Below are 17,500 nucleotides of genomic sequence, written 5' to 3' on the forward strand. Positions count from 1 at the left end.
TTCTTATTTGCAATGGTGATGGACACTACTCCGTAATTATGCAAGGTCATGCTGCATTAGAGGTATGTCTAAAATAGCGAACAGGCACTCTTCTATAGAAACACTGGAGATTCCTTGCATACTGTCTGAAGATTTTGACTAATTCCAAGACTGCTAATTTTCCAGCTGAAACAATTTAATGACAGCAGGATGGGAAAGGTAACTTACTGATTAATTGGTACAGCTTTGAGACCGAACTGATAAACAAAATTATAGGTTATATTAGGTCCTGAAGGCAAGTATCTAAAGAAAAGACAGAGACACAGACAAACTAGCTTGGCTTAAACAACTTGCAGTACAGTGAAGCTAGAGAGTACTAAGAAACTCAAATTGAAATACCACAGTTAAAAAAGACATTGAGGGATATCTTGACAGAGGGGATGGCATGAGATAACTTACATTAAAAAAAATCCCTTACTTGTCACAAAACTTTATAGGTTCATAGGTTCATACTAGGCTATCTGCCCCAGGGCATTTATAAGCCTAGCCAGAATGTGTTTGGCTTTTGCCACCCATTTTAAATTTATTTTGCTATGCCCTTTTTTCGAGGTTAGTATACTGTGCCTCTGTCTAACAGTGACACAGAAGTGATACTCGGGGTAAACCTACGATCTCCCATCCACTCATCAAGATTCCTCTTGAAGAGAGTCAATGAGGGACTCTGCCTAACCTGGCCTGGGATTTTATTCCAGAGTGAAGGGAGCCTCTGGGTTATGAATCTGTCCCTCCAGCATGTCCTATTTATTTCAGTGCTAAGGTTCAATTCTCTCGAGCGCGTAGCTCGATGGGATTTGGATTTTCTGAGGTGCAGCATGTCCATTAATTCCAGGTTGGACATGGCTTTATACGTCAGGTACAGATCGCCTCTGAACAGGCGGTATGCCACTGAGTAGAGCTGGAGTTTCTTTAACCGGGCAGCATATGGCATCTGTTTGAGCCCTTTGATCCTCTTGGTGAGGTACTTTTGGGGTCTTTCCAGTTGCTGCAGGTGTCTGGTAAGGTACATCCCAAAAGGGGCATTGTACTCAATTATGGGCCTGATGAGGGATGAGTAAAGAGGCACGATGACCTCCCCTGATCTAGATGTGAATCCCTTCATGATTAGGTGGGCTATATAAAATGTTTTTCTAACCACTTTGGCCACGTGGTTGTCAAATGAGAGATTGCCATCAACTTGGGTCCCCAGGTCCCTAATTATTTCTTCTGTACTTAATGGTTTACCACCTATGTGGTAATTTGTGGGCACTTTGTTTTTGCCAAAGGGGATGACTATACACTTTTTGGCATTTAGCTTGAGGCCATGGCTCTGGCACCACAACTACACTCAACCAACAGACTATGAAATAGCAAACAGCCCTTTAAGATACACCATCTGGCACTCAGAAATACTTCCTTAGAGGAATTTTAGAAATCTTCTGGACATAGTATGCTACCTTATACCTAACAGAACAGTAGGAACGGAGACATCAAGTTAATGCAAAGAACTTTATCCATCAAGCTCAACTGCCTAGTTTAACATTGGAGCAAGCAGATGGATTACACTGGCCTGAGCCACCCTGAAGGAATTAAAGAGATGCTGTTAAAAAAAGTCCTGGCACCAAGATCAGATGACCTCCCTCTAGATTTTTGCTTACTGGGACACTGATAATTTTTACCATTTGATGCTACATCTTTCAAAATGCATTACGGTGACTGGGATTCTTCCTCAGTCTTGCAGAGAAGCCATTAGAGCGGTGAGTCACAGAAAAGACTAAGATCTTTATTTCTAGTTTAAAGCACCAGTGTAAGATATCTCTGGCCCTTTAAGCATAGCTGGCCTTAGGCACAGGCCAATTAAGTAGCTGCCTAGGGGGCCGCTCTAGAAGGGGTGCTTTTCCAGTAATCTGGATGGTGTAGGTAGACCAAGATGGGGGCACCGGGTGGTGTGGGGGGGCACTGTGGAGTCCTTTTGCCTAGGGCACCAGTTTGACCAAAGGCTGGTCCTGCCTTTAAGCAGTGCACTTGGGGCAGTTATTATGCATTTTAATATTTCTAGAGCAATGTAATGCAGTACGAGTGTGGCAAACATTTCATACAGAATAAAAACTGTCCTATTATTGCTTGCAGCTCTGGAAAACAAAAATTTCAATTCTTGTTGGCCTTCAACCGAAAAGCTGTTTCACAGCGTGGGTATGGCCCTACCTCAGACTTGTTAATTGAAACTTGCTCCCCGGTAGGTTGATTAGTTTAATATTAAAAGATTTATCAGGGATCCCAAACTAAGGCAAAGTACGTGCCAGTCCTTCCCATCCCCTTTTCCTGTTGAGAGGTACAAAACAGGGATTCCCATCATCCTTGATTCTTTTTGTGTACTGTACTTGGAACCAGTGGCAAAAGCCAAAAGGAATGCTAGACTAAAGTCGATTCACCCTTAATGGGTTCAGCTAAAGATCTCATTACATGTTGCCATCCTTATTAATCTGACCAACCCACAGCCAGACCTGGTCCTCTTGTTTGGGCTTCTTCATAAATTAATGGTTTTCTCAGGGTACAAAACTTTAGAAGATAAGATGAAAAAGGTGGTATAACTTTTTATCTCACATGGAAATCTGGCTAACTATTATTTTTTTTCTGTGGGTTTCTTAGTAAATAAAATGTTCAGCACTCTGGTTAGGGACATAATTGATCCCATTAGCATACAAGGTTTTGCTGGACAGGATTAGAAAAGCAGTTAGGTCCTGGAAACTACTACTACTGAAAGTGCCCCACGGAGCACAGGGTTTAAACTTCTTTATGCTCCCGTGTGCTGCATTACTTGCACTTATTCCCATCCGCGTTCCTTAAAGCTTTCTAACTATCCATTAAGTTATTTCATTTGGGATACATGGAAGATAAAAGTCTCTTTGGGAAAAATTTGAGGAATGAAATCAGAGGCTAAGAGTGATAGACATCTACAGCTATCAATGAATACCATTAAAGTACAAAGTAAATGGATATCAAACTATGCAGAACACTCTTCTTTCACCTCTCTTGCTACAATGCAACCTGTGTTTTTGTTTTTCTTACTTTGAGATGAAAAGGACATTACACAAAAAACGCTAAAAATGGCATTTGCCTACATAATGAGCCAGGCTATAAAAATAGCAAGGTTATAAAGAGTGAATCCAATGGTCCTCACAGGGTACTCAATCCAAACCGTAATGTTCTTTATCTTGTTTCAACAGGTATTATAACTGAGCAAATGCAACACTTTTCACATGTTTCTGATGTCTGCTTTACTACACAACAAACAGGAGCAAGAGGGAACTGGATGTATACACTCTAGAAATGTTCAGTGCTGTAATTTGTTTAAAGAAGAGATCCAACAACTTTTGAGTGGAATTTTTTATATACTTATCCTAATAGGAACAGGATTAAGGATAGGTCAAGACAGCGTCTAAGCCTTTCAATAATCAGGACAAAAAAGTACTTATTCCTATTTATTACTGCTTGCAAAAATGTTGATAAAATTGCAAAATTCACACTGTTCTATCACTAGACGGAATTACAACAAAAATAGGTGTTTGCTGATAAGAATGCCAACTGCTTTTGCTATACAAATGCTTTAAGAAAATGGATGCATTTTTGTTATACATTTTGGGACCAGGTCAATGAATATATTATGACTGCACATACTTTTGCACACTGGTTTTATAGAGATTTTGTACCAAATTTTGTGTACGCTAAGTTCCATTAGTAGTAAGCACTACAGCAAGAGAACACATTAATGATGATACATGAATGAAAATTATACATTTCTCCACTAATGAGGGATCCATGCATACCCAGATGTCAGCACAAACAGGCTGTGACACTCAATAGCATGACATTTGTTACTGACTTTGTCGCTATGGTTAGTACCGACTGAGAAGATTCCATGTGTATGTACTACGATGCAATGGTTCATATCCATATTTGCACATGCAATGTTTTATGTGCTGCTGTGCTTTTATTTTGGAGTTGATAGATAAAAATGTTTGAAAAAACATGTCTTAAATGTGTTTTGCATACAAGTAAACAAGCTCCATTACATCCTCCAATGTGGATGACTGCTTCCAGTATACTTCGGCTTCCGCCTAGGGATGCAGACTCCATGGTCGGACAAATTTGGAGATATGTTAACACCTGTTTTCAGAAGGAGTTTCTTTTCCCAAAAAAAATGACTAATAAAAAGCCAGTTTAATTGTGCTTCAGCCTATGCATCAATACAATATTTAACTTTGGTCTCTGTCCCTTTAAATGATACAAGAAAAGTACACTGGTCCATTATGCACCAATGTGGTTCACGTTGAAATGGAGTCACTGTTTAGATACTGGAATAAATATGCATTTTCAAAAATATAAAACAGTAACACTGCTGGAGTTTTCTTGTGTTAGTCCTCTCCATTTTCTACAGTTTATTGAAAAATATTTTTCAACAGAGTTGTAGTAACTTTATTTATAAGATAAACTAGTCATCAAAAGATAGCATTAAAATAAAATCTTCATATAACCATACATATCACAAATGAAAGATGGCCAAACCATATCACAGCTTGCTTACTCTTCAAAACCTTTCAGACTGTGTTAAAATATAGTTACAGTATTCATTAGGACAAGTTAGTGCCAGACATTTATCTAGTATACTATTCACTAAGGAACTAGGTTTCAGTGGTCATCTACTGACCCTTTCTGAAGTTTAAAAGGTTGAAAGGTTAATATTGGCAGACCAAGATAGTGGGCTACGTACACACTGGTTTACTAAGTCCATTTAACATGTAGGAGAAACAGACATACGTAGGTTTTGTGCAACCGAATTGGAAGCAGTCATACACCTTATTGCTGGTTGCGACTCTCTAATGGCAGAGGGACTGTATACTGAAAGGCATAATAATGTGGCGAGATTGTTACACTGGAGACTGTGCAATCATTATGGTACTGAAGTGGCTGAAAAACACTGGAAACATGAGCCACAGAGAATCATAGAAAATGAAGAAGTTTACATCACATGGGATCACCCAATGTTAACAGTCTAAAAGATAGATACTAGAAAACCAGATATAGTGGCCCAAGAAAAGAAAACAAAAGTGGCAGTGATCATTGAAATCGCCACACCTAGTGACTACAGTGTCTTGCGTACAAACAGACACAAAGTTATAAAATACCTCGATCTGCAGGTAGAAACAAGAGTCACGTGGAAGAAAGATACCCAGACAGTTCCGATAGTAGTAGGAGCAACTGGTCTTATAAAAAAGAATTTACAATCGTATTTAGATATGTTGCCAATTCATGTAACACCGTATGAATTGCAGGAGGAGTCATTACTGGGCACATTGCGGATGCTGCAAAGAGCACTTTTGGCTAACATCAAAGAGTGAAACAATACTAATTTCATGAACTTTAATCGTACTTTGACTTAGGAATGGGGTCCACTCCCGTCATGGTATTAGAAACCCAAAAGACTTGGAGAAATTTAAAAAAAAATGTTCAGATGCATATGCACCATATCAAGTCACTATTGCAATATTTCACCATTCCATCTTCAGTGCAAATGGAAATTAACATCTAGAAATGACAAGTCACTATTGCAATATTTCACCATTCCATCTTCAGTGCAAATGGAAATTAACATCTAGAAATGACAAACATTTTGCACAGGCAGTTCTATGGAAAACAAGTGTTCTGCAAGCTTTTCTCTATACAGCTCTTGCTTCAGTCAGTTCTAAACATTTAGCATTATGAGCTGCGTATCCCTTCTGGCAAGTATAAGCTAAACATTCTTGTAAAACTTAATACTGACACTCGGAAATAACTTGGAGGGATGTAGCCCAGAGTTTTGAAACTGTACCAGTTTCCAAAGTGTATCCCCCCCTCCCCAGATGGTATATTTTTTTCCAATACCCTTAAAAAAAATAGCCAGCTAGGCAATTTGAAAAACAAGCCATTCAACAATCTTTATATTTTAATAATACAAAATCATAGTAAATGCACCAAGATTTCCTTTACATTCAAAATCTACCACTGTAGTGCACATGGCCTTAACAGCCAGGACTAAATTTACTGTTCACTCTGTTATTTTCTGCCTAAATGCATCCAAGACTTTTATGTCTCAATTTTATGTGCAACAATCAAAAAGTGGACTTTGGCCTACTCTCAGCTGCAAAAAGGCTGATGTCCTGAATATCAGTAAGATAAGCAAAGAGCGACTGGCAGCTCGGCCACTGAGGAAGCCAGGCAGGGGAGGATGGGAGTGAGCACCTAATGCCAACTTGCCCTCCTGAAGACTGGACAGTTCAGTCCACAGCAATGCCAGGACCCACAGGATGGACCAGTGATGACCACCTGGCTCTGCCACACCATACTACATGGAAACTTTCATTATGCATGGTCAAACATGTCAAGTAATAGGGGAAAGAGTTGCAGGCCCTCTAATCTGTGAATATGCCCATCAGTCACCACAGGAAGGTTTTAGGGCTAGAATACGAAAACCTCTTATGGCTGCATGATGGTCTCTTCCATGATTGAGTGTCACTTCATATTGGACAGAATGAGCAGACTGATCATGGGAGAGCTTATGACTGGGCAGGAAGCACAGGCTAAAAAAATGTGTATACATAAACAAACTGAACCTTCATTTTTGAAATGATTACAGCAGACATGATCAAAGTTACTGATGCCCTTCTAAAACCATTAACATTTCTCTATTCAGACTTTGCAAAGACTCTCACCTGGACACCTCTGCCTGTGTGTTCTTCTCTCCTTCCAATGTAAAAGGTGACGCCCCAGTTAGTAATTCATACATAAGAATCCCAAGACTCCACCAATCAACAGACTGTAAACAGAAAAGAAAAATAGTTTGCAATGAAATACACTTTGAAATGGGATTCCTTTCAGTATGCTGTTTAAACAGTAAGGGAAGCTGCAGAAGAACAAACTGCATTAGCCTAAGGACAGTACACAGTGTCCTTCAATAGCAGGGTGACATTTCATTATACTTGATTTATTAGGCATGAAACCATTACCGACACTGAACCGATAATAGTACAACTATTCTAAATAGGTGAATAGAATTTCAAGACATGAACATTAAAAGCATTTAGTAATATACATGTTACCCACATGGTAATAATGTCCCCCACTATTTTACTACTCCACAGTAAAACTTTTAACAATGTCACTTGAAATCTCTGCATATTACAGCTGAACTTGTTCCACAATTCTTTGTTCAAGAAGGGCATTTATTTCTAGAACAGCTCATGGATTAAAATGTCATTATTTCAATTTGTTGGAACTTCTGTCTTTTAATGCCCTCGGGGTATATATACTAGAAAAGACGTGAAATGTTAATTTCCCCTAATAAGAACTTAATGTATACTTATGAAAGATAAACAGAAGTGGGGAAAAAACCTGCATACAACACTTTCTGCTACTGCCTTCCAAAACAACTGGAACTTAAATACTATGTGAAATGTATATTATTACATACATAACTTATACTTGGGCAAAAATGGTGTCATCTAACTAAAATGGAGAAAAGTATGTGCCCATCTACCTCCACATTTCTCAACAGTAAGTGTTGAGTTAAACGACTGCACTGAAACTTTGTACACTTAATGCATCTCTGTGTTTATGAGTGAACGCATGCACCTTTATTAAAAAAAAAAAAAATCATAAGACTAATATTGTACATAATTACATTACACAATTACTCGCTATTCAAAAACAAATGTCTTACCAGTAATTTATATTTTTTCCTCCGGACAAGATTGATGCGCCTCACTACCAGTTAAAAATATCTCTGTCTTGAATACTGCTATATCCAAACCCTTTAAGGAAGTTTTAAACACAAGCCTCAATACATGGAGAGATACAAAAAAATCTGTCGAATTTCAGATGACTTAATATCAAACTTAGTATTTAATTACATTTTTTTACAAAACAGAATAAAATAACTACTGAGGTATTAAATAAGAGTCGCACTTCACTTAAAGTCTGTTACACACTGCTCCTAGTTTACAACTCAACTACTACAGATGTTGACATACAATTACTGTGAGAAATAGTTTTGTGTTAAACAAAAACATTTGGGCTCTATACTTGGTCCCCTTCTCTTTTCCATCTTTATCAATGACCTTCACACTGTTATCCCAAATGCTACCTGCATTCAGTACGGAGATGACTCCACTTTGATCTGTTCTGCCAACTCTCAGTCACAACTACTTGCGCTAACCCAAAACAACTTTAGCAATGTTGAAAATTGGCTATCTAATCAACAGCTGATCTTAAACTCTAACAAAACTAAGCTGCTTCTTTCCTCTCTCACACGCAGGGCCTCCCAACCACTCTTTACTATTACAGCTAACAATGGCTCAGTCATCTCCCCTGAAACCCAGACCAAACTCCTGGGTGTCAATCGATAACCACCTTAAATATGATATGCATGTCAGTAAAACTATCAAAACTATTAATAATGAACTTGGCTCCCTCTACAAAGTCAAGTCTTTCCTCACCCCACCTGCTAGAACTGCCATTGCCCAGTCTCACCTACTCTCCACCCTCCTCTACACCTCCCCTCTTTTCTCCAACGTGAATAAAACGGATCTTAAACTATCCTGTTATAACCAGATTGCCAGATTTGCCACAGGTACGGCATACAGGACTCACAATTGTCATAACTTAAAGCTTCTAGGCTGGCTTGAACTACCTAACCTTATACAGTTCAATCAGCTCTTTAGTAGTGCATAAAGTCCTCTACCATCCTGAAAACACACCTGCACTTAACATCATCAGCCCCTAAGGCAATAACCAACCACTACGCTCATCTAACAGACTTCTGGTGCAAACAATTAAATCCATCAAATCAGCTGGTGGCTCTCTGTTTCGCAACTCAGCTGGAAAATCATGGAACTCGTTTCCTACAAAACTCTAGAACCCTCCCGATCTCTGTTTAAAAAGAGTCCGAAAAATTCTTTATAAACGCTGGCTATGCCCCTGCTCTAAAGCCTGATTAATGAACAAATCCTAAAAGTATGTTCTTTATCTGAATTGTTTTGTTTTTATCTACCTAAACTAATTTTTAAGTTGATCAATTGTATAAACTGCTTGCCCGTTCATGGTTTGTAACTTATGTTAAATGCATTTGCTATGTTTTGTCTATGTGCTGTCTTGCTTTTGTGCAGCTTTTCTCCCTGGGCCTCTGCTGAAAATGGACACGTTATCCAATCGGACTATCCCGGCCAACAAATGTAAAATAAATAAATAAATAAATAATTGTGAGTATCATCAGCATTGTTGGAAAACAGGAAGCTCTTCCAACTTCAGTGAGACATTAAAAGATTTCTAACTAGATTATACTTCTAAGCCAATTTAAAACTGCAGCCCAATCTTTGGAGCTCCTTAGGGCAGTCTGAAATGCTACCTTTGTGTTAATGGAAACCACTGGTGCCAGCTATGCAGAAAAAAAACATCTTCATCTCACCAGTTTACTGCTGAAGCTGGCAGGAGTAAAAGAGGACAACGAAGGCACGGGGATGTGCATGGATGAGCTGCCGGAAGTCAGAAGGCCATAAGAACTGAAGACAAGTGCTGATTAAGCAGCAGATGTCCACTTTCTAAAAATCCATCTACCTATCCACCCACTACCCCTTTTTCCTATTTTTGCACATGGGGTTAGGGTGTCATTTAAACCGTGACAATCTAGAACCAAGGTTTACACTGCCAGGTGGTTAAACCCTGCAGCTGTCATTCTTCGACACCACACTTGCATGCACACTCACATCTATGGCCAATTTAGTGTGCCCAATCCACCTACTGCATGTTTTGGAATGTGGGAAGAAACTGAAGCACTCGAAGGAAACCCACGTGAACAAAGGGATGACATGCAGACTCTGCACAGAAGGTACCCCAGCAGATAATCGAACCTGGGAACCTCTTGCTGTTAGGCAACAACTAATTAGAAACATTCTGGAATTAATATGGCAACATAGAAAACTGACTATCAAACTAAGTCATTCATTCCCAGATTTCTTACAAAACAGAATAAAAGAACAATTGAGACATCAAATAAACAATAAGACTCAGTTAACTTCCCTGTAGAGGTTAGTTACATAGTGATGCTGCTTTAAACTAAAGGCACCTGAACTATAAGTTGGCACCATACAGTTAAATGTGAACACAGAACACAATCACAAGCAGACAGGTCTGCCAGATGGAAAAGATGCAACATCCATAGTTTTTTTTGGAACAGTAAACCAGCACCAACTCCAGAAAACCTTATGCACCTTGACCTACAATCTGAGTGGAATCGCAGAGTGAGGAGAGACATTTCTGATGTCTCGCAGCCAAGGCATTGTTAAAATTATGTCAGTGGCATTTGCTTTAGCTGCAGATACTGAAAATTACACAATAGAACAGAACTAAACCAAAGGGGTTGTGGCTGCATGAACACCAGATAAATGTGGATGACTGTCCTCCTTTGAATCTGTACCGGTAGATGGCCAAATTCAACTCACTAGCTGGGGATATGTGGCAAGAAGGGTAGAAGTGAAATCCATCTACTTTTACACATAGGATCTATACAGCTTTAATACCAGCTGGCTACCTATGGTAATATGTAAGCCATTTAGTGCACATTTTAGAGAAGTTTCAACTTACACATGCATCTCTCAGAGTCTAGACAAAACATTCTCTGTCACAGTTTTTTTTTGACCAACAACATACTATGCTACTCAGCTGAAGAACAAAGACTTTGAATCTGATAGCTGCATGATTCATTAATAAAATGTGGAATAATCTGTTGTTTAAACTCAGGCTATTAAGAGAAGCATCTAGCCTTATCAAAAGCTATGGATGTTTGAAGAGTATGTGATGTTACTAGTACACAGTTAAGTAACCGGAGAAAAGGATGCGAGTAAAACAAAATATGGGTCAAACAATAAGTAAAAGTCAGGAAGTATTGAAGTATTGTAACAATAATGGTATGAAAAAACTGCCAAGAATCCAAGATGACCAAACAAATGCTTAGACTTTTTCAAACAAGTTTCACAGGGGATGTTGCTATAATAACAGGAAATCATGTTCTGCATTTAAAGAATCCTGCAAAATCTGTGCTAGAAAAGGACATTATCTAACAAAGATAAAATCAAAATGAAATGAATAAACTTCTCATACATGTCAAGCAGAGCACCTCACTGGCCCTCAAAGAGAAATCTTGATTAGTGGATGGGAAATAGAAAGTTCACCCAGGGGATCACTCCAGTGGCTCTACTTGATAGAGGCACTGGGAACCAACTTTGGGCAGCACAATGCCCGGACACTTCTATGGGCTAGGCTTGTAAAGGCTCCAGGGCCATTAACCTAGCATACACCTATGAGCTTAGGTCAATTAAAAATCTGCATAAAGTTGATGAGAAATGTGAAAACCTGTTTTTGGATACTACTGAAATGAAAAGATTCGATACACTGTGGTCTGAAAATGCATCAGAGAAAGTCAGACTGTTTGCAAGAAATACTGAAAACCAGTATGAATTCAAACTAGAAACGAGTACAGAGGATGATTTTTTTCTCAAACTACTTTAAAGGTCTGGGGCCAAGATGGCTCTCAAGACAGAACACTTAGTTTTGATAAAGTCCTGTACATGTTTAGCGGATGAAAGCTCACAACTTAAAAAAAAAAAATTGTTCCATATAATGACATAAGAGTCTTTCTTCAAGTACTCATACTTCTGAAGAAGTAAAGTGAAAGAGGAACTGGAGTGTATGGAAAGTCTCTAAGTATCAAAAAGAGAGTCAAAAAATTAGAGAAGAGCATATTCTTTTATAAAGAAAGTTTTGCATCTGCACTGCTCCTCAATTTAGTACAGTTGTACAAGAACTTACCATAGCAGTAATCTATATGGACATCTACTGATGCATCACCGATGTATACTGAATACAAAGAAGAAAAATAGAAAAGGAGATTAGTAATGGAGAAGTTAAAGAAATAGAAATTGAGGTTACGGAGTACCTGTGAAGTGAAGGATTCAGTGTAGAAAATTTAATTCAGAAAGTACCACAACAGGAAAGAGCAATGGCTATCCAAATTAAGGGGAAACCAGTGGAACTGGAAGCAACTGGACAGGCGCCATATGAAGATATTTTGGAACCTTCCACAGGAAGCTGGTATAAATGTTCACTTGAAATTAGACTGCAAGGGAAGGAACAAGAAACTGTGGAAACTCTGATGCAATCAATGTTGAGGTGCGACAGGCCAGCGAGTTCTCATATTTCAGGACAACAGATGGCACAGGATGAAACTGAAGAGAATGTACCACAGAAGATGCTATAGAACTTTCTACAGAATGCCTGCAGGAAATGGAAAACAAGGGATGTTCCCTCAGTTTGGAAAAAAATGAGCTAAGAGAAGAGTTGCTTGATTTAACAGACTGATACATCCAGATCAATGAAAGAAATAGACTTCAGAAGGTTAATAAAACCCAAAAAGTCTGAAGTCTGATAAAAAAAAAAAAAAAAAGGAACACAGTAATTGGGACTGTCCGTAGAGATCCATGCGATACAACAGAAGTAAACAGGGTATATTACTGTGCAGCTAAATTAATAACTGATAAATTCCTACCACAAGAACACAGCGTAGTGAGGGAAAGGAAGGGGAGAAATCGAATACCATCATGGAAGTATCAAATAGAGAAAACTATAAAGCAATTAAGACAAGACGTGTCACTGTTAGAAGACTACAGAAGAGGGAACAGATCAACAAAAATACTATGACAGATGTGATAAAAGCAATGCGTAGTATTAGAACAGAACAGGATCTATCATGCATTATCACAAATAAACTAAAAATTTCAGCACAGGCAGAAAAACTTACAAGACACTTAAGGAAAAGTACAAAATAAGCAATTTATTGATGACATAAAAATGTTTTATAGAAAACTGGGAAACAAGGCAAAAGGAATTGAAAGACTACCAAAAAAAGAAATAGATACATTTTGGAGAGGTATCTGTGAAGATCCTGTGGAACATAAAGATGTTAAATGGGTAGAAAAAGTAAAAGAAAAAAACAAGAAGTTGAAAGCTACAGATATGAAATGGGATGAAGTAACAGGCAGAGAGATTGAAATAAAGTTAAGAAAAGCCACTAATTGGAAAACCCCAGGCCCAGATGCAGTACTTAACTTTTGGTTAAAAGTATTAACATCTTTGCACAAAGATTTAGCCATGAGTAAGCACTACTTATATGCACACCCAGAATAGACGCCAACCTGGCTAACAGGAAAAACATTCTCCTCCTTAAGGATGAGCCAAGCAAGCTACCCTAAAAATTATAGACCAATAACTTGCACTCCGACAACGTATAAACTATACACAGGAAATTGATGCTGACAGAGTTTATAGTCATTTAGAAGAAAACTCAATTATGGCAGTAGAACAAAAGGATAATAAAAGAAAGTCATATGGAACAAATGATCATTTGTTGTTAAATAAAGTCATAGTGGAGAACTGTAAAAAGGGGAAGAATCTAAGTATGGCATTGATTGACTATTAGCATTTGATAGTATCCCACACTCATGGTTAAAAGAGTGCTTAAAAAAGTATAAGATGCACCCTACATTGATCAACTACATTACAGTGACCATGAAACATTGGCAGACCACTTTGCAATTAAGCCATGATAAAGAACAAAATGATCATCCCAGGGATAAAAATTCAAAGGGGGATATTCCAGGGTGACTCTGTCACTGTTGCTATTCTGCCTTGCCATTAATCCATTAGGCTGTTTACTTAACAGCTTAGACCATGGCTATAATTTGGCTCCTAGAAAACAACAAAGTGTAAAGACTTCTCATCTTCTCTGTCGATTATTTAAAACTGTATAGCTCATCAGATGAGGAACTGAAAGCACAACTGCAGGTTGTTAAAACTTTTCCAGATGATATAAGAATGTCTTTTGGTATCGATAAATGTGCAAAAGCAAACTTTAAAGCAGGAAAACTGCAACACCAGGAAAACATCAGTCTGGGACAAGAATGTGATATAAAAGAACTTGAGCAAGAGGAAGTGTATAAATATTTGTGAATGGTCGGATCAACAAAACATGAACAAATGCGAATAAAAGGAAGTCTCTACCAGCCACCCTCACATCCAATACTTCCACTACTCAATTTAAAAAACTTCTCATAACCCATCCTTCTGACAAATGGCTATGCTCCTGCAACAGCCCTAGGTAAAGACAAAGATACTAAAAACTACTCTTCTCATCAAGTTTCTATTTTTTAATGCTACCTTATGAAGGCTTTTCAGCTTTATAAAGTTACTGAATTTCTTTTAGAATAGCTGGTAGGAAGACTCTGGTATGGAATTGGAGTCTAGCATTGCTTAGAGAATGATCTAGTAAAACCAGTTCTGGTTCTAAACACACCATCAATTTTGTAATGTCTGTTAAAGGTCTGAAGGAGGAGAGACCTGATGACAACAGCAGTTAAGGTCTTCCCCTCCCATGCACAAGGTTTGATCCTGACTTCCAGTTAACGTGTGGATGAAGTTTGTATGTTCTCCCTGTATCTCTGTGGGGTTCTTCCCACCTCACAAAAAGAGTGTTTCCATCTCATACTCACCCAAGAACAGAGTTGTGGGCACCAGCTCAGACTCTAGATGGCACTTTATAGGGGAGAAGAGTTGTACAGACCAACTGTTTTGGTCAGCTACTATGGTATACTGTATCAAGACAGGAAAACATGGATCACAGACTGAGCACTGCGTCAGGGCTAGACATTTCACAGAGTAAAATGTCTCTAAGTGATTCGGTTGTGTTGACTAAATGGGTTAAGAATTACTCTGACTTACACCAGGGATCCACACTAAAGGTGTGAGGGTTATATGTGCCCCTATTAGCCAGAGTGTGCTTGTCATAAAAGCCCAGCAGTCAGCTGATGCCTACCACAAAGCTATTGGCTGGCTGGTGTCCACTTACCCACCTTTGTATAATAGAGCTATCCTAAGTAACCAAACACTGGATGTAAAACCAATCAACCTTCCAAACGAACTAAGAATGCAATATTCAGCGTAAGTTCACTGACAGGATGCAGCTTGAAAGTGGATGACATTACAGTAAGGAGATTATCCAGAAGATAAGAGGAGAGATCAGTGCAGCAAATTCAATTGACTTGGGGTCCAGACTCTACTACACAGGAAAAGGGCAAACTGGAAATGATGTGGGAAAGGCTTCAGAAGACAGTGAGGGAGATCATGAGATTTTGCGACAGACTCATGGAAATCAGACTCCAGTATAATGATAGAATCTCAGCGTATACTCCACAGTAAGTTGTGATAGTGAGCAAGAGAGTGCATTCAGACAGCAGTTGCATGTCCTACTAGATAAAGTAGGACAACATGAATTGGCGTTGATAATGGATGTCCTAAATGAACATATCTGGACAGACAGAATAGGATATGAGACCTGCCTGGGTAGACATGGGTGGGGCAATAGGAATAAAGGATAGGCCATTCTAGACCTCTGTCTGGCAAATGGCTTGATGGTGACCAGCACATGGTTCAGCAAGAGAGAGTCACAAGATCACATACAACAGTGGCCAACATGCAAGTCAGGTAGATGTCCTTCTAATAAGGAAAGGGCATCTGGGTAGAATCAGCAATTGCAAAGTCATCCCTAGTGAAACAGTTAACCTACAGTACAAAGTACTGGTTGCCACAATCAGCTGCAAGCAGTGGCCAGAGAAGGCTATAAGATCTATAGAGACCAAGCTGAAGACCTGGAAGTTGACTGGAGAGAAAGCACAAAAGTTCAAGGAATTACTAAAGGCTCTAGCACCTCAAGAAGAGAAGTAAAAAGGGGAGGTTGAAAAAGAATGTCAGTACTTCAAAACAGCTTCTGTGAAGACTAAAGAACAGATATGTGGCCAAGCCAGGTATGGAAATAGGGTACATAAGGAAAGCTGGTGGTGGAATGCAGAAGTCCAGAAGTCATCAAAAGAAAGGAGGAGTGCAGGAAAAAGTGGGAGATAGAAAAGACAGACCAGGCTACGAAAGGATACTGGTTGGCTAAAAAAAGGGACTAAGAGAGGAGTTGCAATAGCAAAGAGCAAGGCATGAGAGGCACTTTTCCAGCTTCTGGAAAGTGACCCAACAGATGCCACAAAGAAAATATTAGGTTGCAAAGCAAAGACAAAGTTAAAGAAGGCAGTCAAACATCCTTCATAAGGGATGCTAGCTACAACCTGCCCACCAGTCCCCAGGACATCAAAGGTAGACAGAAACACTGCCAGCAACGTCTGAATGATGAAAACCCCGCAGAAGCTGTACTACCCCAGACACAGCCTACAATGAAAGAATTGGAGGGACCCACCATAAAAGAACAGCACTAAGGAAAATGCAGTCAGGGAAAGTAGCAGGTTCAAATAAGGTCAAAGCAGACATGATAAAGATGTTGGGTGAGTTACGATAGAAATTACTCCCGAGGGTCCTCATAGCAGTATTGAGAAAAGGTGTATCCCAGATGACTGGAGAGTAAGCACACTAATAGCAGAAGAACAACAGGGACACACAACTGTGGGCAGTATAGAGGTAATCAAACTCTTACGACACTGCATGAAAGTTCTAGAGAGGGTGACTGATAAATGAATACACAGAGTAGTAAAAAATAAGCCGGTATATGAGCAGTTAGGATTCAGATCAGGATGCAGCACAAATGACCTGATGTTTGCAGTAAGAGAAAATTGAGAAGAAGCTAGGGATGAGTGAAAAGTCCAACTGGACATTCCTAGACTTGGAGAAAGCATATAACAAGGTCCCACGAAAGCCGACTGGGCAACTGTGCAGTGGTTTAAAGTCCCAGAAACATTGTTAAAATTACTGCAGGCTATGTGCAAGGACCCACTGACTGAAGTACAAACAGTGTTCAGTCTCCCACAGGAGTTCTCAGTGAGACTGGGCATGCATCATGGTTCAGCTCCGAGCCCAATGCTGCTCTGGTGATGTACTACATTACCACAGGTTGCACGTGATAAATCAACAAAGTTGCTGTATACAGATGATGTGGCATTACAGGCAGACTCTGAGCAAGAACTTCAACAAAGGATAAGGGAATGGAATGCAAAACTGAAGGCACATGGAATGGAATGCAAAACTGAAGGCACATGGGATGAAACAATATAAATTTAAGACAGTTGTAATGGCATGCAAATAGGGGAAATCAGAAAAAGCTGAGAACCGAGATAGAATGGAAAACAGTGGAACAGGTTAACAGCTTCAAGTATCCAGGAAATGTTTAATTGAGGAGAACAAGGAGGTCAAAGCTAGAATCAGAGGAGCAAACTAGCAGAGTGTCAGGGGCAGTGTATAACAGAAGAATGCCAAAGAAGCTGAAAAGTAAGGTTTTCAACAGTGGTACAACCAGTACTACTGTATGGTACAGACACCTGGGCAGTAAAGGAAGAGCAGCTGAGGAAGC

The 17,500-nt window shown here is 39.2% G+C and overlaps 1 protein-coding gene across 1 annotated transcript in view; it reads right to left on the reverse strand.

Moving 5' to 3' along the window:
- RPS6KA4 (ribosomal protein S6 kinase A4) overlaps window positions 1-17,500 on the reverse strand; it is a 785,184-nt gene that overhangs the window by 291,286 nt on the left and 476,398 nt on the right. The window contains exon 7 of the mRNA XM_044075810.1: window positions 6,765-6,868. Coding sequence (XP_043931745.1) covers window positions 6,765-6,868 — 104 coding nt within the window. The remainder of the gene's footprint in view (window positions 1-6,764; window positions 6,869-17,500) is intronic.

The sequence above is a fragment of the Protopterus annectens genome, chromosome 6.part1, assembly GCF_019279795.1.
Source record: "Protopterus annectens isolate FY-2018-M chromosome 6.part1, PAN1.0, whole genome shotgun sequence".
In the NCBI taxonomy this organism is placed as follows: Eukaryota; Metazoa; Chordata; order Ceratodontiformes; family Protopteridae; genus Protopterus; species Protopterus annectens.